This window comes from Aethalodelphis obliquidens, unplaced genomic scaffold, assembly GCF_003676395.1.
Source record: "Aethalodelphis obliquidens isolate GAN/ISIS:26980383/991018 unplaced genomic scaffold, ASM367639v1 scaffold63, whole genome shotgun sequence".
Classification (NCBI taxonomy): Eukaryota; Metazoa; Chordata; class Mammalia; order Artiodactyla; family Delphinidae; genus Aethalodelphis; species Aethalodelphis obliquidens.
The window spans coordinates 5885768-5911288 of record NW_020838007.1 but is presented as its reverse complement, the minus strand read 5'-3'; the positions used below and the strand labels follow the sequence as shown (position 1 = coordinate 5911288).

Sequence of the window (25521 nt, the reverse complement as noted above, 5' to 3'; positions counted from 1 at the left end):
AAAAAAAAAAAAAGATGGATATAAATCAACTTAGTTTTTCTCAAAACAAGAGTAAATGTTAAAAAAATTAAACACACTTGAAGTCTGTGTCCTTGTGCCTTCCCTTCGGTACTATGGCGGACCACCCTCTCTCTTCAGGTTACTGGTCTAACATAGAATTCCAGCAAAAATACCTCTGGATTTCCATGGTTTATAATCTCGACGTGCCCGTTTCCCACAGGCTGACCGCTGAAGGCAGGAGACACCATCTCCATGTCTCTGCAGCCCCAGCCCCTGGAGTCAGGCCTGAAGCATTGCGTTTGCATCTGATTGTTGGTGATCAGATGAATGGATTAAATGTTTACCCCAATTAAAGAGAGAAACCTAACAAACTCGAGTTGCCAGTGAAAAGTGGTTCTCTGTGCTGTCCGGTTGGAAAGTGGTCCTTCTTCCAGTGGCCTTTCTGCACATCCTCAGCGTGTGCACAGCCCGAGTGCGTGGTGCAAACAGCACCAGAACACGGAAGAGCTCACCAGGGGTCTGCATCTCAGCAGCTGGTCTTGAGTGCACAGATAGCCCTTAGTTCCTTCCCGTCCCCGTTCTGTGCGTCTGTGGGCTCGCTCCTCACACCGTAGGATCTAAGTGACACACAGACTGTTAACAGAGCCTGCGTTAACAGGTTTAGAAAGAAGGCTCAAGGAATCCCAGCGACACACCCATTTGCTGCCATTGCACCTGTTAATTAGCGTTTTCCCCAAACATCCCCTCCCCTTTCACCCCCACGAACATCTTCCTCCCTGTGAGGAGGCTTTCAAAGCGCCTGTTGCACCTAAGAATGACCCTCTTCCCAGCAGCTCACTTTCCCAGCCCCGGGGCTCCCTGACTGTTTAGGGGTCCTTGGCGCCCTCCTGGCCCCTCACCGTTTGTTCTCCTTTGTTCTCTTCCTGCGCTGTGCTGACCGACCCCTGGCAGCGAGGTGTTCATGAAATACGCGAGATCAGACAGTTTCACTTCACGGGCTGGCCGGACCACGGCGTCCCCTACCACGCCACCGGGCTGCTAGGATTCGTGCGGCAGGTGAAATCCAAGAGCCCGCCCAACGCAGGCCCGTTGGTGGTGCACTGCAGGTGAGGGGGGCCCGAGGCTCCAAAAGGAAGCACGGGGAGCAGTGGGTGCGGGTCTCCTTGGGGTGATGGAAACGTTTGGAAACTCGATGGATGCGAAGGCGCCAGGTGCCACTGAGTTGTGCACTTTACGATGGTCATTGCGTGTTATGTGAGTTTCACCGCAATAAAAGTCTAAGCGGAAGCAGGAGCACAGAAGTCCTTTCTCCTCCACTGACTGAGCCCTCTCTCTGTGCAGCGCCGGTGCAGGGAGGACCGGCTGTTTCATTGTCATCGACATCATGCTGGACATGGCCGAGAGAGAAGGGGTGGTGGACATCTACAACTGCGTCCGGGAGCTGCGGTCTCGGAGGGTGAACATGGTGCAGACCGAGGTACAGCAGCTCCCGACCGCCCGCCTGCCCTCCCTTGGGCTCTGACCCCGGTGCCCGCCCTGCACCTCACCTCCCAGGGCAAGGGGAGAGAAGAGCCAGCAGTTCTGTCTTCAGAACCCCCAGGAGAAAAAGTGAAGCACCTGGCCATCCTTCTTTCCCTCCCTCCCTCCTTCTTTCCTTTTCTTTTTCTTTCATAAACACACAGAAAAGACCAGGAGTCTCCCAGGTAACAGAATCTGAGCCTAACTTTCCCCTTACTTCTGTGTCCAGGGTCCAGTCGAGGCTCTACGTTTAAGCATTCGGGGATTCAATACCATTTCTTTTTACTGTGTCTTTTAAACTAGCTGGTAACCAGAGCGAGACCACTCCTGAGAATAGCCAGGCATTTGCCAAGTAACCTTTAAGGGTAATCTCTGTGCATTTCGTTCTCTTCCTACTGTCCTTAAAAATTCCGTCCAGTGGCCTGGTATCATGGGAATTCGCCCATTTTCTGGAAGTGTTCTATACCGACTAGTACTTCTATAAGTTAGAACTCAAGGTGTATCAGGAATTTAAGTATTTGAGAAAAAGTATTCCATCCTGTTCCTAGGAAATTTACATTTTTACTACTATTTGATCCTTTTAAGTAGGCATTACACCCACCACCTGGAAAATGATTCATGAAGTAGAATAAGACTCCCTTACATTTAGGTTGTGCATTAAAGTTTACAAAAGCCACTGGGAAACCTAATTTCATTTTTTAACTAACAGAGAAGAATAACAAACTGTAAATGCTGCTTCCATGGTCTTTTTTCCTTAGAACAGAGTTTTTGTTTTAAAGATAATAATGATCATAATGTATTTTCAGTGTACTTAACAGTTGATCAAATGTCACCACATCCCCTTTTTCTCACTCAATCCATTTCTGAGGTGTTGTTTAATAGGGCCGGGCTGTTTTCGAGAATTAAGAATTCAAGTTATTTATAGAAATTAAAGTAAAAAGTAATGGGCCTCTTTTGCATTTCATGTAATTGGAGAGCAATAATAAAAATGCTAACACTTTACGAATTAACTGTAGGGAAAGCCAGGGCCGATTCAGAGTTAGAGGGTTGGTTTTTAAACTGCAGGCTTATACGTACACACGAGAGCTCTTCCCTGGACACATAAGGACTTTCGTAATCATCGCATTAATTAATGTTTCAAAGTAAGTAGCTCTAAGTGCTCAGAACTGTTGGTTTTTCATAGTGATGTCAAGTTTCCCTGGACCTTCTTTGCACTATTAATTTGGTTAGCACATTCCTCTTTTCATTATATGTAGGTAAGATTCTGCTATTTCCTCATCTGAAATACTGAGTTCCAAACTCGTGGGATCAGAATTGCAGAGACAGTGTAGCTCCAGTCACTCCCACATGACAGTGCTTGCTCTGGGATTTATCAGTGTCTGAGTGGTTTTCATCGATCTGTTTACGGCTTCTGCATTGAGCCCCTGTTTATCTCTTCCTCCCGCTATACTGTACGCCGCACATGGCCAGTCACCAATGTGCCCGCCGTCCCATTAGGGAACAGGATTACTGGTCCTGGAATAAGCCCCTCCTAGCGGTCAGGTCCTCTCCCCTGCTTTCTCTCTGGTGGGAGGGCGTCATCTGTGATGGGTGGACCGTTGTTCTGTTTTCCTGTCTGTGTGGGGCTGCGTTCCCTCCTTCTCTAGTTCTTTCTGGTTACCTTGGTTTCTCTACTACTAACGAGTCCCGTCTGCTTCGCCAGGAGCAGTACGTGTTCATCCACGATGCCATCCTGGAAGCCTGTCTTTGTGGGGACACCTCGGTCCCTGCTTCCCAAGTCAGGTCTCTCTATTATGACATGAACAAGCTGGATCCGCAGACAAATTCAAGTCAGATTAAGGAGGAATTCCGGGTAAGTCATGCTAAGGGACAGGTGGCCGGCTGCGACCTTGCTCCTTAAGAAGGATCTCAGAGTCGGCTCCTGAACCCATGAGCCAGCACAGGGTTTCTTAGCCTCGGCACTGTCGACACTGGGGACTCGATCATCCGTTGCCATGGGGGGTGTTTAGCAGCATCCCTGGCCCCTACCCACTATATGCCAAGAGGCCTCCACCACGCCATTCTGACAACCAGATCACGTGCAGACATTGCCAGTGTCCCCGCGTTGAGAACCACTGGTCTAGCAGAGCCAGGCCCCCCCTTAGCTGGCAGACACCACACTGTCCCACAGTGTAACACAGGTGCAGCCAGACCAAGCAATGTACATTCAGGGTGCTTGCCGGGCAAGAGTTCTTCGTGCAGTTCCTCATATTCACGTTGGGTCTAAATGCACCTGACTCGGCTGATCTCCACCAGCGTCTTACCCCCAAGCGCCCAGATGTCCAGCCCTAGTCGGACTCGACAGCACGTAAGCCTGCACACCCACGGTGGTCCTTATGTCTGATGGGCACTGTCTGTGGACCAAGTGCAAGGAGCGTAAAGAGAAATAAAAATCCAACTGTGTCAGTGGGGATCCGGGAGGAGGGGGACATCAGCTGCAGGAAACATGGGTCTCCCGGGGTCTGAGACAGGTTCTCTTCCCAAGTGTGTGTCCTCTGTCCTCTAGACCCTGAACATGGTGACACCGACCCTGCGCGTGGAGGACTGCAGCATCGCGCTTCTGCCCCGGAACCACGAGAAGAACCGCTGCATGGACATCCTGCCCCCCGACCGCTGCCTGCCTTTCCTCATCACCCTCGATGGCGAGAGCAGCAACTACATCAACGCCGCCCTCATGGACGTGAGCCCCCTCACCCCCTAGGCAGGGTGTGGGGGGATGGTCCTCCAGGGACAGTGCCTGTGTTATCTCCTGACTCCTCTGCCCTTGTTTTTTTTTAAGATGTAAACTGTATTTGCAACAAAGTGCATTTCAGATTCTGTATCTGTTTCTGTGTGAGGACCAATGTTCTTAGTCTCTCTGAGAGCCCCAGTCCAGGCGATTGATAAATGAAAGATGTCTCGGTTACTCTCTGAGCTTCAGTTTTTAACCTCCTGGCCGGAGAGCAAGAGACAGCTATTAAGTCACGAAAGCAGCGAAGTGAGATAATATGGTTTTTGCAGCATTATTTTAGTTGCCATTCCTCCTCATTTGGGCGGTAATTAACATGGGGGAAAAATTGCCTGTCAGCACAGATAGTACACAACTCATTACTTCCTGTCTGTCTGTTTACTTCTAACTGAATGAACATTTGCCGTTCAATTGATGGACAAAGTGAACGGGTATTTTCAGTGCTAATATGGAAATTTTAATTCTATTGGTGTGATATCAGTAAAAGCGCATTTAAACTTGTTTGAAGCTCTGCAGAGCTGTAAAAAGCATGTGTGTCCTTTGATGGCAGGAATAAGTAACACCATCACACATTTAAATGACAAGCAAACAGATTTTAGGAAAAACAGAACTATTTTAATTATGCATATTTTAAAGTAAAGTTAAATTTTCTCCATTAAAATAGTTATGTATAGGGCCAACATTGCCTTTCTACCAGAAATACCAAAAAAATTATGAAATACCGATTAAGTTTTCTTAGTATCAAAGTGAGATTATTTTATCATTATTATTCTGCAGATGAGTCTATATTTGGTCTGTTTTGGCATTGACAATGGTGATAGAATTCAACAGTTGTTAAATACATTCAGTGTTTTATGTCACAAACTCCCATGTGTACAAAATAACTTAGCTTCCTCCTGTTACATTTTCCTGGGTATATTTGGATCTTTCTTGTTTGTGTTTGCAGAGCTATAAACAGCCCTCGGCTTTTATAGTCACCCAGCATCCTTTGCCAAACACAGTGAAAGACTTCTGGAGGCTGGTCCTGGATTATCACTGCACGTCTGTAGTTATGCTGAATGATGTGGATCCGGCCCAGGTGAGACTCGAGATTTATGGCCATCAGGGCCCGTGCCCGGGGTCAAATCTGTGTTTGCTTTGTTTGCACATGGAGAAGTTCAGTCCCCCGTTGGCAGGTCACAAACGCCAGGCAAGGACGGAGAACCGGAGATGCTAAAAACCCGTGTTAAAAACCAGACAGGATTAGGGGTGGGCGCAGAAAATAGTCTGAAACCAAAAGAGATGGTGGGAGTGACAGGGCGAGACAGGGTCAGAAATAGGGACCAGATGGGCTTCCCTGATGGCGCGGTGGTTAAGAATCCACCTGCCAATGCAGGGGACATGGGTTTGAACCCTGGTCCGGGAAGATCCCACATGCCGCGGAGCAACTAAGCCCGTGTGCCACAACTACCGAACCTGCGCTCTAGAGCCCACGAGCCACAACTACTGAGCCCATGAGCCACAACTACTGAAGCCTGCGTGCCTAGAGCCCGTGCTCCACAACAAGAGAAGCCACCGCAATGAGAAGCCTGTGCACCTCAACGAAGAGTAGCCCCTGCTCACCGCAACTAGAGAAAGCCAGTGCACAGCAATGAAGACCCAACGCAGCCAAAAATAAATAAAATAAATTAATTTTTTTTAAAAAAAGGAAAAGAAATAGTGACCAGAGGGAGATACAAGGTAACGGGCAGAGTCAGAGCTGAACTGGAGCCTGCAGGTCGCAGAGCAAGCAGACCAGGACTGTGAAGAAAGGCCGTCAGCCCCTGACACAGTCCCAGATCCCATCTTGGAGCGTCTGTGCGCCTCCTGGCGTGGCCCACTTGGAGCCCTCAGGTGGCGGTCGTCATGGAGGGGGTGGCAGTGCAGGCCGACAAGCCATTCTAAGGGACAGCAATTACTTTGTCAACTCTTTGGTAACGATATTAAAGAGAAATAAAACTGGGACGTGAAGATAAGACAAAGTCAGAATGATCAATGGGGCTTTTTCATAGCTCTTCTTCTTAAACATAAAAAGGCAGGGAACAGGGTGGTGGTGACTCAGTGTGAGTAATGGAGTGAGAAGCATTTTTTTAAGGGACCTGTCAGGACAGCGTGAGCACAGGGGCCCTGGGAGCTGGATGTATTGCCTTAGGGCCCGGCTATTCCAATCGAGGGCTGACCTGCTGTGACGGAGGCCCTTGTTAAGTAGTTTGAACTTGGCGTGTTGTAAGAATAAACTTGCTCTGGAACCGAATTAATTTTCTATCTCATAGACACAAATCCCTTAAAAAAAAAAAAGTCTGAAGTATTGCGGCATCCAAACTGGACGAGATTTTTCCTTCCTAAAATCCATTTGATTGTCATCAATCTGCCATGTATTCCATGGACCTTCACTTCAATTCTGTAATGTTTTTGTTTTGTTTTGTTTTGTTTTTGTTTTTGCGGTACGCGGGCCTCTCACTGCCGTGGCCTCTCCCGTTGCGGAACACAGGCTCCGCACGCGCAGGCTCAGCGGCCATGGCTCACGGGCCCAGCCGCTCCGCGGCATGTGGGATCTTCCCGGACCGGGGCACGAACCGGTGTCCCCTGCATCAGCAGGCGGACTCTCAACCACTACACCACCAGGGAAGCCCCTGTAATGTTTTTAATTATGTTTGAGGCACTACGTTATCTTGTTATGGCTCTAGCCTGAAGACTAGTTAATGAAATAATAATGATAGTTCTTGCCCTCATCTAGTCCTTTTTACTTAAGAACCTTAAATATTTTAGGAGTCTTCCCCAGTGATTCTTCTCCGAAGGATAGATGGCAACCATTGATAAAGACAAGCAGACACCACAGCTGGGGGGACTTCAAAGACACAACCAGAAGTAGGACCAAGGATCCTGATTTTCTAACTCACAATGCCATGGGTTAAATTTCACTCATTCAAGAGTCCTTAGTCATAGACAGAGGATAAGCGACGGTTCCCTCTTCAGAATCGTTGTTTTTCCCCTAATGTGAATCCTGAAATGTAGTGATACACTATTTTTTTATCATTAGTGAACCAGACATCAGTGATTTTCACGTGTTCTTTTTTGAATGACAGTGTTTGAATTCTAAAGCTGCATTCTAACCCCAAACTGTCTGGACTCACACCTGGCAGGAGAGACAGAGAAGCCCCAGTTCCATTCAGCAGACAGAGCCAGTGTTGAGAGTCAGAGAAAACATGCTCCTGGGATTCAGCCTTTTAGAGAACACTGAACGGAGCATTTGAACCGAAAGTCTTTGCAATTGCACAAGAATAGCCCTCAACTACTTTAAGTATTTATAGGTCTGGTTCATGGACATGTTATGCACTATTTAAGCCATTTTCCACACGGTTTCCTTGGGCAGAATGCAGAATGCCATGTGCCGGGAGCCAAGCACCAGCCCGGGCCGTTCCTGTTTCTCTGGTGTAAGTGACAAGCTTTAGATCAGGGCCTGAAGTGAGAGAGCGAACAGAGAGCAAAGCTGGCTCAGTCAGGAGAAAATGGGCAGAACGGTTCAAATGTGCGTGTTCGAGCTTTTATGACCAGCTCAGCTTCCCATCATACACCTGTTAATTTTAACAGTGGGTACCCTTGGGTATCAAAAAGAAGATAAAACTTCAGCAGGCTATCTTTTGACAAGGCAATTTTATAACGTCACCAGGAAGCACTGGTGAAGAAGGAAAAATTTCGTGGAAGTATTATTTTTATTTTTTATTTTTTTTTGCGGTGTGCGGGCCTCTCACTGTTGTGGCCTCTCCCGTTGCGGAGCACAGGCTCCGGATGCACAGGCTCAGTGGCCATGGCTCACGGGCGCAGCCACTCCACGGCATGTGGGATCTTCCCGGACTGGGGCACAAACCCGTGTGCCCTGCATCGGCAGGCAGACTCTCAACCACTGCGCCACCAGGGAAGCCCGAAAGCATTATTTTTAAATAATAAATGTAATTTCTAAAATACTATAGACTTAGCTAATGTAAAAAGGACACTTAGTTACTCTACTTTCATTCTTGATCATGAAATCCAAACCTTTAACTTCTGTAATGGAGGGAGATGGCTTCCGTTGACCCACTGAAAACTGTCTTACAATCTTGGATGTAAATCAACTGTTGTAACTTTTGATGATGAGATTTCAGATCCTTTGGAAAATAAAAGTCATCAGTAAAAGGAATTTCAAGCAGTAGGTTCTCCCTTCGTGGTACATCATTCTGCTTAAAATGAGATGTTCTTCATCTGTTCTTGGCCCAAAAAGAAACAGATCATAGAATAATGAAGTAGTTCCCTCTTGCCCCTGCCCCCAGCCACTTGTCCCTCAGGTAAATCAGAAAGAAAAACGTTAAATGCTGCTCCCAAAACATCACTGCATACCAAGTCCCCAAAGAAGTTTCATTGCAGACTTTAAATGCCTTAATTAAGGTCTTCAGGCTTTCGAAAAGGTTTGGGAGAACAGATCAAGGGGGGTTCTCACCTATCTCCAAGTTCAGTGTTTCTGTGGGCAGCAGTAACTGAAAGCCCCTCCCTCATCAGCCACCCTGCCCAGCACCCCGCCCTCCACCCTCATGTCACCTGCATCACATTCTTGCAAATGTCCTAGTTTCCCAGTATCACCAATACCTGGAGTTTGAGACTCTAGAAAATTGTGTCTTTAATTAAAGCCACCTCCAGGTAAAAACAGCAGAGCAGTTACTCTTATTACACCAGGTTTCCTAGATATGAGCTGGGAGGGTTTGGACCAGAGCATGAAAATGCAACCCAACACTGTGTGCAACCCAACACAAAACAGCCCTGTTCTTAAAAGTGACTACAAACTGCAAGGCAAGCCCAGACGGGAGGATGGAGATTTGGGTGTTAACAGGTATGTCTTCATCTCAAGTGTCTTAGGTCTTATAGTGGCAGCTCGTGGCATCTCCCCAGGGCCTGAGAAGAGTTCCTTTCAGCAGCAAAAGGGATCTTACAGCATGTGTTCAACAGCACCCACATGACCTCCTTGGGAAGCAGAATTCCTCGTGGCTTAAAGATGCTTTCAGAGAAAATGGAGAAAAAAGTACTAGACAGACAGGTGGATTTAAGGGCTCAGTCAACAAGAAAGTCCTGAAGTCGACTTGCTGGAAGGAAAAGAGAGAAAAGAAAGGAAAGGAAGTGAATCGAGGGTGTTTGGTCCTGCTGCCGGTAGTGACCGCATCCAAACTGTGAGCAGTAAATGTATTTTTACCATTAATGTCGCGTCTCTGTGTTCTGAACTCAGTTGTGTCCGCAGTACTGGCCAGAGAATGGAGTCCACAGACACGGCCCCATCCAGGTGGAATTTGTTTCTGCTGACCTGGAAGAAGACATCATCAGCAGGATATTCCGAATTTACAACGCAGCCCGAGTAAGATCCGCAGCCACCATGGCTGGTGTTGTGGTTTCATGATTTTCTCATTCACTGAATAGGTAGAGTGTCTGTGTCAGTCACTATTCTGGGAGCTTGGAGTCCCTTCAAGGAGTTTGTGAACTCACTAACTTTATGGAGCTTATGTTCTAAAGGGAGAAGACAGACAGCAGAGGATAAAGACAACGCGTATCCTACTAGATTTGTCAGCAAGCGGTGGGTGCTGTAGGAAAGATAAGTGGGGAGGCAGAAGGTGCTAGGGCCTGGACCAGAGGGAGGGCAGATGTGCCATGCGAGCAAAGGCCCGACTGGAGTGAAGGGGCAGCCATGTGCTCTCGTGCAGGCAGCTTTGCAGGCAGAAGTAACAGTCAGTGCAAAGGCCCTGAGGTGGGGCCTTGTCTGGTGAGTTCCCGGAACAGTAAGGAGGCTGATGTGGCTGCAGCCCAGGAAGCGAGGGTGGGAGTAGCTGCTAGGGCCAAAGTCCGAGGGGTCGAGGGGACAGAGATCACGTAGGACCTTGCAGGCCGCTGCCAGGACTGGGGCTTTTGCAGTGAAGGAAAGAAGAAGCCATTACAGGGTTTTGAGTAGAAGAGTCATGAGCTATAACCTGCCGTTTGAAAGGCGCACTCTGGCTTCTGTGTTGAGAACAGACAGTAAGAGAGACGCATCAGGAGGCTCTTATAATAATCCAGGCGAGAAGGGACAAAGCAGGACGGAGCGGCAGCAGGGGGAGGGGTGGGAGGTGCAGACACTGATGTATTTTGACGGCAGAGCCGGTCGGATTGGCCGATAGTTTGGATCCCAGGGAGTCGAGGTGGTTCTCAGGATTTGGGTCCTGAGAGCTGGATGGAGCAGACATTAACCAGGTTAGGAAAGGCTGTGCGGGTAACCGGATTGTTAGGGGTGGGGGAACGCATGGACAGAGGGTCCATTCAGGGGGGAAACATACTGGATTCAAGACGACTGTTAGATGCCTACGTGGGAATATCAATAGGCCCTCGAGTCTGTGAGGGTGCAATTCAGGAGAGAGGTCTGAACTGGAGACACAAATTGAGGACTTAGTGGAAGATTTAAAGCCATGAGACTGAATGAAACCATCGAGAGAGAGAAGAGAAAGGGACTGGGGAACTGAGCATGGGGCCTCCATCAGCAAGAGGTCTGGGGGGAAGGGGGCCAGGGCGGAGAGGAGAGAGCAGTGAAGGGGGAGGAACAGCCAGGCGGGGAAGGGGAGAGTGAGATCCCCTGTGTCAGGTGCTGCCGACAGCCACAGAGGATTTAGCCTGAGAGGTTTAGCCATGGCCAGGTTACTTCCTGAATCCTGCAATTCCATTTAATTATGATGAAAGATTAATTAACTATTGATATCTTAGCAAGAGTCACACCAAGAAGCAGAACCATATTCTACTCCCAGGAAACAGGGTGTAATCTGTGTCTCCCTGAGATCACAAACAGTGCCGGTCATAACTTATCCTTTACCTTTAATTTACCTGTAATTAAAGTCAAGCCTTTTTACCACTTGCTGCCCACTGTGGTCAGTGCTCAGGTTTGCGCTATTTTTCACAAAACTGTGTGAGCAAAGGCCCAACCAGAGTGAGGGGACCCTTTTGCAAAGCAATAGCATTCTGCGTGCTTTTATTTGTCTGGCCTGTCATTGGAAACACATGGATTTTTTTTAACACCTTTATTGGAGTATAATTGCTTTTCAGTGTTGTGTGTTTCTGATGTGTAACAAAGTTAATCAGCTATATATATATGTATATCCCCATATCCCCTCCCTCTTGCGTCTCCCTCCCACCCTCCCTATCCCACCTCTCTAGGTGGTCGCAAAGCACTGAGCTGACTTCCCTTTGCTATGCAGCAGCTTCCCACTAGCTATCTGTTTTACGTTTGGTAGTGTATATATGTCAATGCTACTCTCTCATTCGTCCCAGCTTACCCTTCCCCCTCCCCATGTCCTCAAGTCCATTCTCTACGTCTGCATCTTTATTCCTGTCCTGCCCTTAGGTTCATCAGAACCTTTTTTTTTTTTTTTTTTTAGATTCCATATATATGCGTTAACATATGGTATTTGTTTTTCTCTTTCTGACTTACTTCACTCTGTATGACAGACTCTAGGTCCATCCACCTCACTACAAATAACTCAATTTCGTTTCTTTTTATGGCTGAGTAATATTCCATTGTATATATGTGCCACATTTTCTTTCTCCATTCATCTGTCAATGGACACTTAGGTTGATTCCATGTCCTGCCTGTTGTAAATAGTGCTGCAATGAACATTGTGGTACATGACTCTTTTTAAATTATGGTTTTCTCAGGGTATATGCCCAGTAGTGGGATTTCTAGGTCATATGGTAGTTCTATTTTTAGTTTTTTAAGGAACTCCATACTGTTCTCCATAGTGACTCTATCAATTTACATTCCCACCAACAGTGCAAGAGGGTTCTCTTTTCTCCACACCCTCTCCAGCATTTATCGTTTGTAGATTTTTTGATGATGGCCATTCTGACTGGTGTGAGGTGATGCCTCATTGTGGTTTTGATTTGCATTTCTCTAATGATTAGTGATATTGAGCATCTTTTCATGTGTTTGTTGGCAATCTGTATATCTTCCTTGGAGAAATGTCTGTTTAGGTCTTCTGCCCATTTTTGGATTGCATTGTTTGTTTTTTGATATTGAGTTGCTTGTATACTTTAGAGATTAATCCTTGGTCAGTTTCTTCATTTGCAAATATTTTCTCCCATTCTGAGGGTTGTCTTTTTGTCTTTTTTATGGTTTCCTTTGCTGTACAAAAGCTTTGAAGTTTCATTAGGTCCCATTTGTTTATTTTTGTTTTTCTTTCCATTTCTCTAGGAGGTGGGTCAAAAAGGATCTTGCTGTGATTTATGTCATAGAGTGTTCTGCCTATGTTTTCCTCTAAGAGTTTTATAGTGTCTTGCCTTACATTTAGGTCTTTAATCCATTTTGAGTTTATTTTTGTGTATAGTGTTAGGAAGTGTTCTAATTTCATTCTTTTACATGTATCTGTCCAGTTTTCCCAGCACCACTTATTGAAGAGGCTGTCCTTTCTCCACTGTACATTCCTGCCTCCTTTATCAAAGATAAGGTGACCATATGTGCGTGGGTTTATCTCTGGGCTTTCTATCCTGTTCCATTGATCTATATTTCTGTTTTTGTGCCAGTACCATACTCTCTGGATTACTGTAGCTTTGTAGTATAGTCTGAAGTCTGGGAGCCTGATTCCTCCAGCTCTGTTTTTCTTTCTCAAGATTGCTTTGGCTGTTCAGGGTCTTTTGTGTTTCCATACAAATTGTGAAATTTTTTGTTCTAGTTCTGTGAAAAATGCCATTGGTAGTTTGATAGGGATTTCATTGCATCTGTAGATTGCTTTGGGTAGTAGAGTCATTTTCACAATGTTGATTCTTCCAATCCAAGAACATGGTATATCTCTCCATCTGTTGGTATCATCTTTAATTTCTTTCATTAGTGTCTTATAGTTTTCTGCATACAGGTCTTTTGTCTCCTTAGGTAGGTTTATTCCTAGGTATTTTATTCTTTTTGTTGCAGTGGTAAATGGGAGTGTTTCCTTAATTTTTCTTTCAGATTTCTCGTTGTTAGTGTATAGGAATGCAAGAGATTTCTGTGCATTAATTTTGTATCCTGCTATTCTACCAAATTCATTGATTAGCTCTAATAGTTTTCTGGTAGCATCTTTAGGATTCTCTATGTATAGTATCATGTCATCTGCAAACAGTGACAGCTTTACTTCTTTTCCGATTTGGATTCTTTTTATTACTTTTTTCTTCTCTGATCACTGTGGCTAAAACTTCCAAAACTATGTTGAATAATAGTGGTGAGAGTGAGCAACCTTGTCTTGTTCCTGATCTTAGAGGAAATGGTTTCAGTTTTTCACCATTGAGAACGATGTTGGCTGTGGGTTTGTCATATATGGCCTTTATTATGTTGAGGTAGGTTCCCTGTATGCCTACTTTCTGGAGAGTTTTTAGCATCACATGGTTTTTTATAATGGATGCAGATTGAAACTCGTAACTCTTTGGGCCAGTAGACGTTTCCTTCATTATTTACAGGCAGGCCCCTCCTTCCCTCGTGCCCACAGGGATGAGTAGGTGGGATCAACCCACTGGAGTTCAGCCCCGGGACTAATGCCTGCTTTCTCTCCACTCCCCGCTTGTTGCCCGACTCTCTGCAGCCCCAGGACGGGTACCGGATGGTGCAGCAGTTCCAGTTCCTGGGCTGGCCCATGTACAGGGACACGCCTGTGTCCAAGCGCTCCTTCTTGAAGCTCATCCGCCAGGTGGACAAGTGGCAGGAGGAATACAATGGTGGGGAAGGCCGCACGGTTGTGCACTGCCTGTAAGTGCTCAGATCCACTGGGCTGACGCCCTGCTTCACTGCCTCTCATTTCACTATAAATGGAGAAGAAATAAGCAGGTCTGAGTGAAAGCTCACCAGTCCGCTCATTAAGTGTTTGGTTTGCTTTGCAGAAAACAAGACCATGCACGTTTTACATTTGGATGGGGTGTCACTGCTATAAACTGAGCCCTGACCTTGTGGCTGGGAGCCAACCCTCCCCCTCAGAAAAACAATACCTGGGTGGGTTCAGTGAGCTCCTACCAGCTCTTGAGAGCCCATTGTTAAGCTATGGGGAATTTTCTGAGCTGGTTGTTAAACTGTTGGTAACTTGAAATCATCGGTGGTGGGGGTATTTACATCACGGATGTCAGCAAAGGCCACAATCCGGGCACCCTCCCTGATATGGAAAAGCTGGTTTACCAGCTCACTCGTTGGTAATTCTATTGGATTTCATGTCAGAGGTTTCAAAGGAACCGTCTCCTTCTTCTTTGTGGTTTTTAAGAGAGTTTTGTTTTGTCTCATTTTGTTTGCCTGGGGATATATATATATTGGGAAGATTTGCTTACAGCCAGTGTCTCCAAACTGGTCTCCCGGCTGGCAGTTTTAGCAGGTGCTAAAACGGGAGAACTTGGCTACAGGATGATGGTTTCCGACCTTGGCTGCACATTTGGGGAGCTTTAAAAAAAAAAAAAAACACTACGCCCAGACCACAGCAAAACCACCTAAACCAAAATCTCTGGGGGTGCGAGGACCTGGATTGTTTCAGAGTGCCCCCAAGGTTGAGAGCCACTGGCTCGAGTCTCCGTGCTTTTCAAAGCACTTTCACCTGCATTTTGTCGTAGGTGATGGTAGCAGCTAATCAGCCAGTTGGAGCTGGCTTAATGGAGCCGGCGATTACAAAGCCCTGCAGTCAGGGGAGATGGGTAGAGAATTTGTGGAAACTAAAAGTATTAAGCTGATGTCTCTTTTCGGTGGAGTGTCATTAGAAGCGCACAGTGAGATCTCTCCCGAACTGAAAGGAAGATAAAGCTCTACTCCGGGCAGACCGACCCTTGTGAAATCAACAGGCGAAGCTAAGGGCTGGGTTACCGTCCACTCGGTGCTGTATCTCCCGCAATGCAGCCCCCGTACCCCAAACCCCACCCCCACCCCGGGGTCTGGGAGCCTCCCTGGGAGCCCCTTTCGGCACCGAACGTGGCAGTGTCTCGTCCTGCAGGAAACTGCTGTGCCCTCGGAAAGAATCGTATGAACTGACTCATCCCTGCCCTCCGTCAGAGGCCCCACCCCCAAAACCTTGCCTTCCTTCTCAGGGACCCAGTTCATTAAAAACATCTCCACGGGGCTTCCCTGGTGGCGCAGTGGTTGAGAGTGTTCGTGCCCCGGTCCGGGAAGATCCCACATGCCGCGGAGCGGCTGGGCCCGTGAGCCATGGACGCTGAGCCTGCACGTCCAGAGCCTGTGCTCCGCAACAGGAGAGGCCTGCGTATCGCAAAAAAAAAAAAAAAAAAAAACACATCTCCACGGAGAAAATGTCCAAAAGGATCGATTAACAGCTCACGTCCCCGTTTTTATTTCTCTACGCCCAGATAGAACTTCTGATCAGAATATAATCAGAGGGTCACCTGTGTGAGTTCATACAAGCCCAGCAAGGAAAACTGACATTTTGGTTAGAGTTTGTATTCGATCCGTTAGGTTTCTTGGAGATACTAAAAATAGTTTGCAGTTACCGATTTCTGCGTCTGGACTCCACCGGCGTCTGGACTAGGAATGCCACGCTTCCTAGTAGCTTCCTAACAAGGGCCAGTGCTGTAACCCAAAGGGCTACATCCCAAGAGGGGAGCTGAGGCACAGGACAGGCCTGAGGGGAAGACACAAAGACCCCTTGAATCACTGCACTTCATAGCCATACTCTCCCAAGGCACAGCTGCGACCCCGAACTAAACCATTACATCACCACCCCACGTGGTGGCTAAGACAACGGGCCGTTCTTTAACTCCAGTGGACGTGGTGGGCACCTGCTGCTTCTGCCCTCCGACCAGCCCAGCCCCCACCCCCCTGGACTTTTCTTTGGAACCACCGTCCCCACCAAAAGTCCCTGCTGTTCCTGTGGGGCTGCCTCGTCCTCTGTCAGCATTACGGTGGGCATGAGACCCAGGCCTGCTGAGGATGCTGATCGTTGTTAAGATTTAAAAATCTTAATCTAAGGTTTTTTAGTTGTGGGAACATGCCAGGAAGGGATGCTTTGACCCCCAAAGGCAACCTGCTTTCCATCTCTAAGGAGAGATCTTCGTATTCGGCAAAGCGCAGCGCCACCTACTGGCATTGGGCAGAGCGTCCCTGCCCGAGACGCCCTCCAGGGCTGTGAATTAGATGGTTCCTTGAGCCGCATTATGGCTCGCACTAAGCGAACGGGATTCTTTTTCTTTACACATGTCTTCCAGCTAGTAAAACCAGACAGAATGGAGAGAATTAAGATATCACCATCTTTCAACCCTTGATGAAAGTAATGGAAGTAGACAGTGGTCGTCGATAGCTGCTGAAAGCGTTAGGTTAAAAAGCCGTTGGGGGAAAAGCAGTGAGGCGTCAGTGCAAAGAGAGAACACAAACTAAGGGAGCAGAAGAGAAAGTCCAGGAACGGAGCCACACCTCGGGGTCTCCTGATTCACAACAAGGTCCACAGCACACACCTACTGCAGGGCAGTGGTGTCCCTTCTCATGCTACACACAGAAAGCATCTCCAGGTGGATTGTAGACCAACACGTGAAAAGGAAAACAATGAAGCTTCTAGAGAAAATCTTCAGGACCATGGGGTAACCAGAGATGTGTTACACAGGACAGTATCCATAAAGGACAACATTGGTAAATTGGATTTCGTTAAAGCTAAGCACTCCTGCCCATCCAAAGACTCCAGTGAGAGTGAAAACACAAGGCAAGACAAGGAGTTTTGCGCTACATACACCTGACAAAGGATTCATAGCCAGAATGCCTAAGAACTACTGCAAGTCAATAGGAAAAGGATAGACACTCCAATTGTTTGGGCAGAACACTTGATAAGAACTGCATTTTTTAAAAAAGAATAGCCAGATAGCCAATAAGCATAGAAAAGGCATCATTAGTTTTCAGGAAAATACACATTAAAGTACATTAAAATCGGATGCCCCTGCATGCTCACCAGAATGGCCAAAATTTAAACGATAAACAAATAAATGATTCTAAGTGTTGGGAAGCTGTGGAAAAACTGGACTCCCAAACGCTGCTGGTAGGAAGTAAATATGTACAACCATTTTGGAGCTGGTTAACAGCATCTACTAAAGCTAAATATAAATGTATCCTCTGAGCTCTTCTCCTCCGAGGTCTGTGACTACAGAAATGAGTCATATATGCAATAGGAAACATGCTTATAGCAGGTATACTCATAATATGGAAAGCTGCAAACATCCCAAACATTTGTCAGCTCCTAGATAAAGAAATTATACAGTAGTATAATTATACAGTAGTATATCCATTCAATGGAATTGTTCGCAGCAATGTAAGAGAACCAACTAGTGATACAATATGGGTTATTCTCACACAGATAATACTAAGTGAAATAAGCCACTCAAAAGAGTATATACTGTATGATTCCACGTATTCAAAATTCCAAAACAGACAAAAGAAACTTAAGATGCTAGATGTGAGAACAAAGATTATCTTGGGGTATTGATGGTGTTGATGAGGAAGGAATATTGGGAGGAGGGGGGTTCAGGGGGCTGATAGCAGTCTGTACCCTGATCTGAATGGTGGTTACATGGCATATGCATTTGTAGAAGTTAACAGAGATCTATATTTACCATTTGTGGACTTAATTATAGGTATGTTATACTTTATCTAAAAAATTGATTAGGAACTTAATCATGGAATGATCAAGCTGGCATTGGAACACAGAGATCAATCTTAAAATCACAGAACAGGTTGATATCTTGTGCCTGCTTCCCAATGAAAGTTCATTTATAACGTATCCTTGTCCAGAAAAAAAAATCCTGAATTCTTATGACGCTCTGGAGCTAACTCCCAATTAACAGGAAGTATAGGATTAGAAACTGGCATGCTAAGTGCTTCTCAGAGATACAGTGAATGAGAACAACCCAGAATGCGGGTTGTCATTTTCCCTGCAGGGGAAAATGACCCCATTTCCTCAACAAATAAATTGCCAAGAGAAAAAAAGAAGAGAGCAAAGAGGAACCTATAGATTAAAATAAACTTGCAAGACATGTCAACCAAATTCAACGTGTGGACTTTGCTTGGACGAGGATTTGAAAAAGTTAGCTGTAAGAAAATGTCTGAAACAATCTTGGAAATTTGGACAGTGTCTAGAAATTTGATTCTATTAAACTGTAGTGTTTATTTTAGGTGTAATAATAATGATATTGTGTTTGTTAAAAAAAGGATCCTTTACCTACTTGGAAAAGAGGTTGATTCCAGAGCTGGTGCAGGGAAGGAGATACAGGATGAGCATAGAACATCTTGTGGTTCTAGAAAGTAAGGAAGTGCTTGAAAAGAGATGGAGGAACCAGCCTGATGGAGCTCCTAATGGCCCAAACCGGAACAATTTCAGCAACAAAATAAATATGGACACTATTTTAGCTCATAGAACTGAAATTAATATGTATAAGTCTAAAGTGACTTAAATAAATAATAAAATAGAAATAAATAAGCAAATAAATTTTCAAATGGTGGCTGAGAGACAGCTCTCTCTTTAGAGTAGAATGTAGAAGGAGAGAGGGAAGTGAAAACCAGTCAGGCAGATATCACTGTGACTTGTTGCAGATGGAATCTACCAATGGACACTAAAATCAGTGGGTGAAACTTTGAGGAGAAACAAGATATTTGCATAATCCCAAAGTATCTTTCCCAAGATACTTACTAACTACAAAGAGAAGTTATGAGAAGTTATGATGGTAATTATACATAACTACACAGTGAAAAAATCTGCCAGACACCCACCGTCTTAATAAGCCACCAGGGGTGGGATAGGCAGGGTGGGAGGGAGGCTCATGAGGGAGGGGACATGGGGATGTATGTATATGTATAGCTGATTCACTTTGTTACACAGCAGAAACTAACACACCATTGTAAAGCAATTATACTCCAATAAAGATATTTTAAAAAGAATATAGTAGAATACAACATTGTAAATCAACTATACTTCAATAAAATAAATTTTAAAAAAAGAATATAGTAGAAAAGGCAAAGAAAAAAAAAGTGACCAAGGTCGACATCACGAGCAATAAGACAGTTCAACACCATGAACCTTCAAAGGAGGTAACAGCCCTTCTGTGGCTTTCTTGCCAAAGTGCATAACCTCATTTCCAGTGATGAGAAGGCATCAGACGAACTCAAATGAAGGACTTTCTACAATTTGTATTTTGTGATGACTTCTCAAATCGTGGAAGGGGACCATGGCTGTTTTCTACATCTCACTCTATATTCCATACTCTACAAAATAACGACCAGTCCTCTTTGAAAATGTCAAGGTCTCGAGAAAGACAAGGGAAGATGGAGGACTGATCACGTGGAAGAGACTAAGGAGGTGTGACACCTAAATGCAAGGTGGGTCCTGGACTGGATCCTGGACCAGAAAAAGTGGTGACACTTGACTAAGGTCTGTGGTTTAGTTAATAGTGTTATACCAGCATTAACTTCCTGGTTTTGACCATCTGCTATGGTTATGTGACATTTTTACATCAGGGGAAGGTGGGCAGGCAAGGAACTCTCTGTGCTATTTTTGCAGTGATTCTGTACATCTAAAATTAATCCAGAATAAAAAGTTTATTTAAAAAGAGCCCTTATGTTTTAGAGATAAGTCATGACATGCTAATGGGTTATTTACGGCCAAATCCATCTTTGAGCATAACCCACACCCATCACAGTTTTCCTGCACATGCTACACGAGTTGTTTGTTTATTGAGAATTTTCCTGGGTGGTCCCTTTCCATAAAAACTGGTAAATTGCCATATCAGGTTACATCATCAGGGCAGAGACCAACTGGGAGAGCAGGATGTGCCGGTTTCGCATCACCTCCAGTCAGGTGATCCCTGGGCCCCATTTGCATCAGTAGAGGGATGGGCCCAGGTGGGAGCCGGGAGGGCTCAGGCAGCAGGTGCACACAGGTGGTGGGAGCCGTGCGGTGCGAGAGCGACCCAGGCCCACCACCTGCCTCTCCTCCTCTTCCCACAGGAACGGGGGAGGCCGCAGCGGGACCTTCTGCGCCATCAGCATTGTCTGTGAGATGCTCCGGCACCAGAGGACGGTGGACGTCTTCCACGCCGTGAAGACGCTGAGGAACAACAAGCCCAACATGGTGGACCTGCTGGTAGGACCCCGTCCATCCCGCTCGGGGGGCCCTTTCCCAGTTAGCGTGAGACACCCGGCCCCTCGCTCAGGCTGACCCCTGGGAGGGAGAGACTCGTGTTCACAGTGCAGTCGCTTCACTCGTCTGGGTTTTTCTCCCTCGTTCTCCCTTCCTCTGCCTTTTCACAAGGAGACTCAGCTCAGCACATTTGACACATGGAAATAGTTGAAACTCACAAGCGAACATCCTGATTAATTGCTGTTCTCGGCAGCGCCTTCCACGTGGCTAAGCACTTCATCTTCACAGAGAAGAAATAATCATAGCACATGAAATGCCAGATTTTCAAATTACATATTTTATAAATAGCTTAATCACCTAATATTTATCAAAGCTGGGAATTGGAGTTTGACATCCAGACGATTGCATTTAATTACGGTGGCCATATCTGAGGAAAGGATGAAAGAGGTGGAGAAACAAAGGACGATGTGGAATTATTTTCTTAGAGTATTTCATGGAATCTCTTTTCTGTGCGGAGCTGTTGAGATGCCAACCACTGAGACTCAAGAATAGGAGGATAGCTTAAAGGAGGAAGCTTTTCGATGAGGTTTTTGTACTTCTCTGTCAGTGGAGGAAGGATCGGGAGGAAACAGTAAGACCGACCCCAAGGTGGGGAGAATGGGGGGGGCAGGGGCGACGGGGTCGCCGATGAGCTTGGAAAGCCTGCGTCCTGGGTGCGCAGCACTGCAGCAGGGGGTTAAAATTGTAAATGTAATAAAGGGACTAAAGAGGGAGTTGAGATTCAAGCTGAGGCTGAAGAAGCAGCCATGGCCCCTGCCTGTGATGGCCACATCCAAGCCCTGCTTGGCAAAAGCCCTGCTTCCCCCACTGACATGCCTCACGCCCGACGAGCTGCTCCCGCCCCCAGGAGCACCGTGCTGCCCAGAGAATTTGGTAAACAGGCACCTGTTTGGCCAGGTGCAGACTCTCAAACCATCAGCCATTACCATGTTGGTTTCTGTGAAAAAAGGATCTTGCCCCCCACATGGCAGCTCCCTTCCCTGCCCTGCCCTGGGGACGCCTCTGCAAACCCACCCTCTAGTCTCAGCTCTGCTCACTGGAGTGTAGTAACCTCGGACAAAGTACCTTGGCTGTTGAAGTCGCCTTGGGCACGTCGCTCTACTTTCCTGAGCCTGAGTCGTGTAAACCAGGGATAGTGTTGGTTTGTTGAGATCATCCCACATGACGATATGTGTGAGAGTGTTTTGGAAGCTGCCCGGGTGAGAAAGACCTGGTCCCTGAGAGTGGAGGGGTCTACAGGGCACGGTGGCCTGGTCCCTGAAAACGAGTGCTGGGTGAGGGCGAGGGGGCCGCCGGAGTGCAGCGTGTATACACACGGTGCTCGTAAGTGCCTTTCCCACGGCCCAGAAGTCACGTGGATGGGCCAGGAGGCTGACCCTCACATTCCATGCCCGGACTTCACTAGTCACTCCCTGGGACCCCTCCCATCCCGAATTTTAGAGAGTTCCCCCACCATGGAATTCTCCATCTTCTGGGCTTAGGGCAGTTGAGAAAAGGCCAGTCGGGCAGTTAGAGGCGGCCTGAGTTTAGAACAGATAAGCAGGTTGACAGAGGATGACAGAGGATGGAAACAAATGCATAATGAAAATGTTCTGACTGTGATGTCATTCGGTATTTAACGCCCTAATTCAGGGACGGGCGTGCTGCTTCCAATCTTCAGTTGGTACTTGAAAAAAGCTGACCTTGATTTTTTTTTAAATGTCAGTTCCCTCTCACTGCAGCCTGAACTAAGCAGGTCATTAGAAGCAGACCCTTCCAGGCCTTTCCCCCAGTGGCTCTGGCTACAGCTTCCATCACTCACCAATTTTTTTTTTTTTTGCATCTTTATTGGAGTATAATTGCTTTACAATGGTGTGTTAGTTTCTGCTTTATAACAAAGTGAATCAGTTATACATGTACATATGATCCCATATCTCTTCCCTCTTGCGTCTCCCTCCCTCCCACCCTCCCTATCCTACCCCTCCAGGCGGTCACAAAGCACCGAGCTGATCTCCCTGTGCTATGCGGCTGCTTCCCACTAGCTATCTACCTTATGTTTGGTAGTGTATATATGTCCATGCCTCTCTCTCGCTTTGTCACAGCTCACCCTTCCCCCTCCCCATATCCTCAAGTCCATTTTCTAGTAGGTCTGTGTCTTTATTCCTGTCTTACCCCTAGGTTCTTCATGACATTTTTTTTCTTAAATTCCATATATATGTGTTAGCATACGGTATTTGTCTTTCTCTTTCTGACTTACTTCACTCTGTGTGACAGACTCTAGGTCCATCCACCTCATTACAAATAGCTCAATTTTGTTTCTTTTTATGGCTGGGTAATATTCCATTGTATATATGTGCCACATCTTCTTTATCCATTCATCCGATGATGGACACTTAGGTTGTTTCCATCTCCGGGCTATTGTAAATAGAGCTGCAATGAACATTTTGGTACACGACTCTTTCTGAATTATGGTTTTCTCAGGGTATATGCCCAGTAGTGAGATTGCTGGGTCATATGGTAGTTCTATTTGTAGTTTTTTAAGGAACCTCCATACTGTTCTCCATAGTGGCTGTACCAATTCACATTCCCACATGCAGTGCAAGAGTGTTCCCTTTTCTCCACACCCCCTCCAGCATTTATTGTTTCTAGATTTTTTGATGATGGCCATTCTGACCAGTATGAGATGATATCTCATTGTAGTTTTGATTTGCCATCACTCACCAATTTTTATGGGCAGGAACAACGTGGCTTTTCCCAAATCCACGGTGCAGACTACAGGACAAGGGTGATATTACATGAAGGAAGCTTCTGATCTCAGCCCACTTACCTATAATAGCCAGGGCGTTTCCGTAGTTATGTGTGATTCTGATAGAGAAATAGGATCCTTGGATGCCCAAAACCCCGAGGGTCAGCACCAGTTTTAGGGTCAACTCAGTGGCTGAGAAATGTAGGCGAGTCCTACAATTTCCTGAGAAAAATGTCTGATAAACCTGTCACAGTGCCTGCTGGCGGGATAATGGATAATATCTGGTGACCAGAGAAAAAATGTCACTATGCTCTTTTCAGTGGGTTTGAAGCTTCTTGAGTTGAATCAGGCCTCTTGTCGTTGGCTTGTTCGTTTTTGCCTGTAAGTACAATTTCTGTTTAGTTTGGTACTCGTACATTTGTGTGTTGGCTGAGAGAATTAATTAATTCGAGTCAAGGAGATAAAATCTGGTATAATTTTATTGGGCATAAAAGGCCATCCAAGACCTGTGTCTCTCCTAAGCACAAAATGTTGTACCAGCAGCTGAAAAGGTACCTCCTAGCTGCCTCTGCGCAGAATGAAGTGGGAGCCAGGATGCCCTGGAGCGCACCCCAGGAGGTAGGCGGGTGGGCGTGGGGAGCCCCACCAGGTGCGCCTGGGTCTGCTCATTGGGGGCCCTTTCCATTCAGACACCAAAATTTGCTGCCACGCCCTCCCTGCCAGGGCCGGATGAATGTTCTGCGGCGGTCGGTGTGCCCGTCTTCGTCTCCCCTTGCCGCTCACTATTTTTCCAAATTGCTTCTGAGTTAGGAACTTCCCTATGCGTTTTGAAGCATGGCACTCTCCAGGGAGAGCCAGAAGGCCCTATGGATTTATTTCTTCAAATGTTTAGGTGTGAGGCTCCAGGGGAAAGCCAGTGGACTGCCAGGAAGCAAAATCATTTGAACACAAGACTAGATGTTTTGGTGCAGCAGGGGCCGCTGGGTTTGTTTCCTGACCCCTCTTTCAGGCCAGCTTCTCAGTTATCCACCTCTTCAGCCAGGCTCCAGCCCCCATCAAAGGCCTGGGTTCCAGGGGAGTGGGGCAGGCCACGACGGTACAGCCTGAGTGAGGTTGGCGCTATTGGCCTGGTCAGAGGCGGACGGGGTCGCCCGCTCTGAGCCCCTATGAATCCAGTACAGTTGCTGGAAAACCTGCTGCTTCAGCTAACAGTCCTCTCCCACCTTTGCTTCCACATTTGGCTTTTGAAGTTCCCAGGGCTCCTTTTTAACCGAGAAACAGCCTTTAGGGGACAGATCTTGCCTAGAGAAACATATTGTCCCCTGGGAGGTGGTGGGAGCTTTGGCCAACGTGCTGATGTGACATATGTACGCATTATAGAGTGGTTACCGAGCTCACGATAATCAGCACATCTGTGGCCTCACAGAGTTAACACAGCTGACTGTGTGTGTGGTCAGAACCCTTACGATCGACGGTCAGCAACTTTCAAGGGTACAGTTTCACATCATTAACTCTAGTCACCGTGCTACACATTAGAGCCGCAGAGCTTACTGCTCTTACAACTGAAAATCTGTTCCCTCACCGGCATCACCCCACTTGTCCCTCCCCCGGCAGCCACAATTCTAGTCTCTGTCTCTATGAAATTGACTTTTCTTTAATGGGAGCTTTAAAAAGTCCTGAGCCCTGGGCCCATCCCCGAGACTCTGATCCAGTTGACATGGGCCTGGCTTTTCAGCAGCGGTGGTACCAGCGCCCCAGGTGACCCTAACGTGCAGCCGGGGTTAAGGAACTTAGTAGCTAGTCTAGAAAGGCCCTTGGCCCGTCTGCACGTGAGATCACCTGGGGCACTTCGCAAACACAGATGCCAGGCCACGGCCCAGAAGATTAGGGCGGTCGGAGCCCGCGTGATGTGCTACAGGGCAAGAAACACGGCTCAGGAGGATACGGAGGCCGTCCCTGTCCTGCCACGTGGGCCGCAGGGCGAGGCCGGGCAGCTTCCTCTCCATCCCTCCTTCTCCCACTCAGACCTCTGCCGGGACCTCCCATGACGGACAGGTGACCACCCAGACCGGGCCCCTTCCCTCTTCCCTGCACTGAAGTCACATGCTGGCCCGGCACTCCTACAGAGGGCCTTACCCCTGCCCTGCAGCCTCCCCAGCGTGGACAGCACACTGACTCTCCCACTCACGTGTGTAAACTGCCCCCTAAGCCTCTCCCTGAGAACTCATGGGCAACTGACGGGCTATGTGAAAGGTGGGGCATGTGGGCGTAGGTGTGCTGTATAGGTGTGTGTGGGTGTGGGCGGGTGTGCATCTGTCTGGCTGTGTGTAGGTGTG

At 47.0% G+C, this 25521-nt stretch overlaps 1 protein-coding gene across 2 annotated transcripts in view; it reads left to right on the top strand.

The window, feature by feature from the left end:
* The window catches only part of PTPRM (protein tyrosine phosphatase receptor type M), a 759173-nt gene that overhangs the window by 729194 nt on the left and 4458 nt on the right, over positions 1-25521 (top strand). For both annotated transcript variants that reach the window (XM_027088510.1, XM_027088508.1), the window contains 8 exons: positions 952-1106; positions 1342-1477; positions 3221-3370; positions 4064-4237; positions 5232-5363; positions 9555-9680; positions 13888-14051; positions 20268-20403. In XM_027088510.1, coding sequence (XP_026944311.1) covers positions 952-1106; positions 1342-1477; positions 3221-3370; positions 4064-4237; positions 5232-5363; positions 9555-9680; positions 13888-14051; positions 20268-20403 — 1173 coding nt within the window. The remainder of the gene's footprint in view (positions 1-951; positions 1107-1341; positions 1478-3220; positions 3371-4063; positions 4238-5231; positions 5364-9554; positions 9681-13887; positions 14052-20267; positions 20404-25521) is intronic.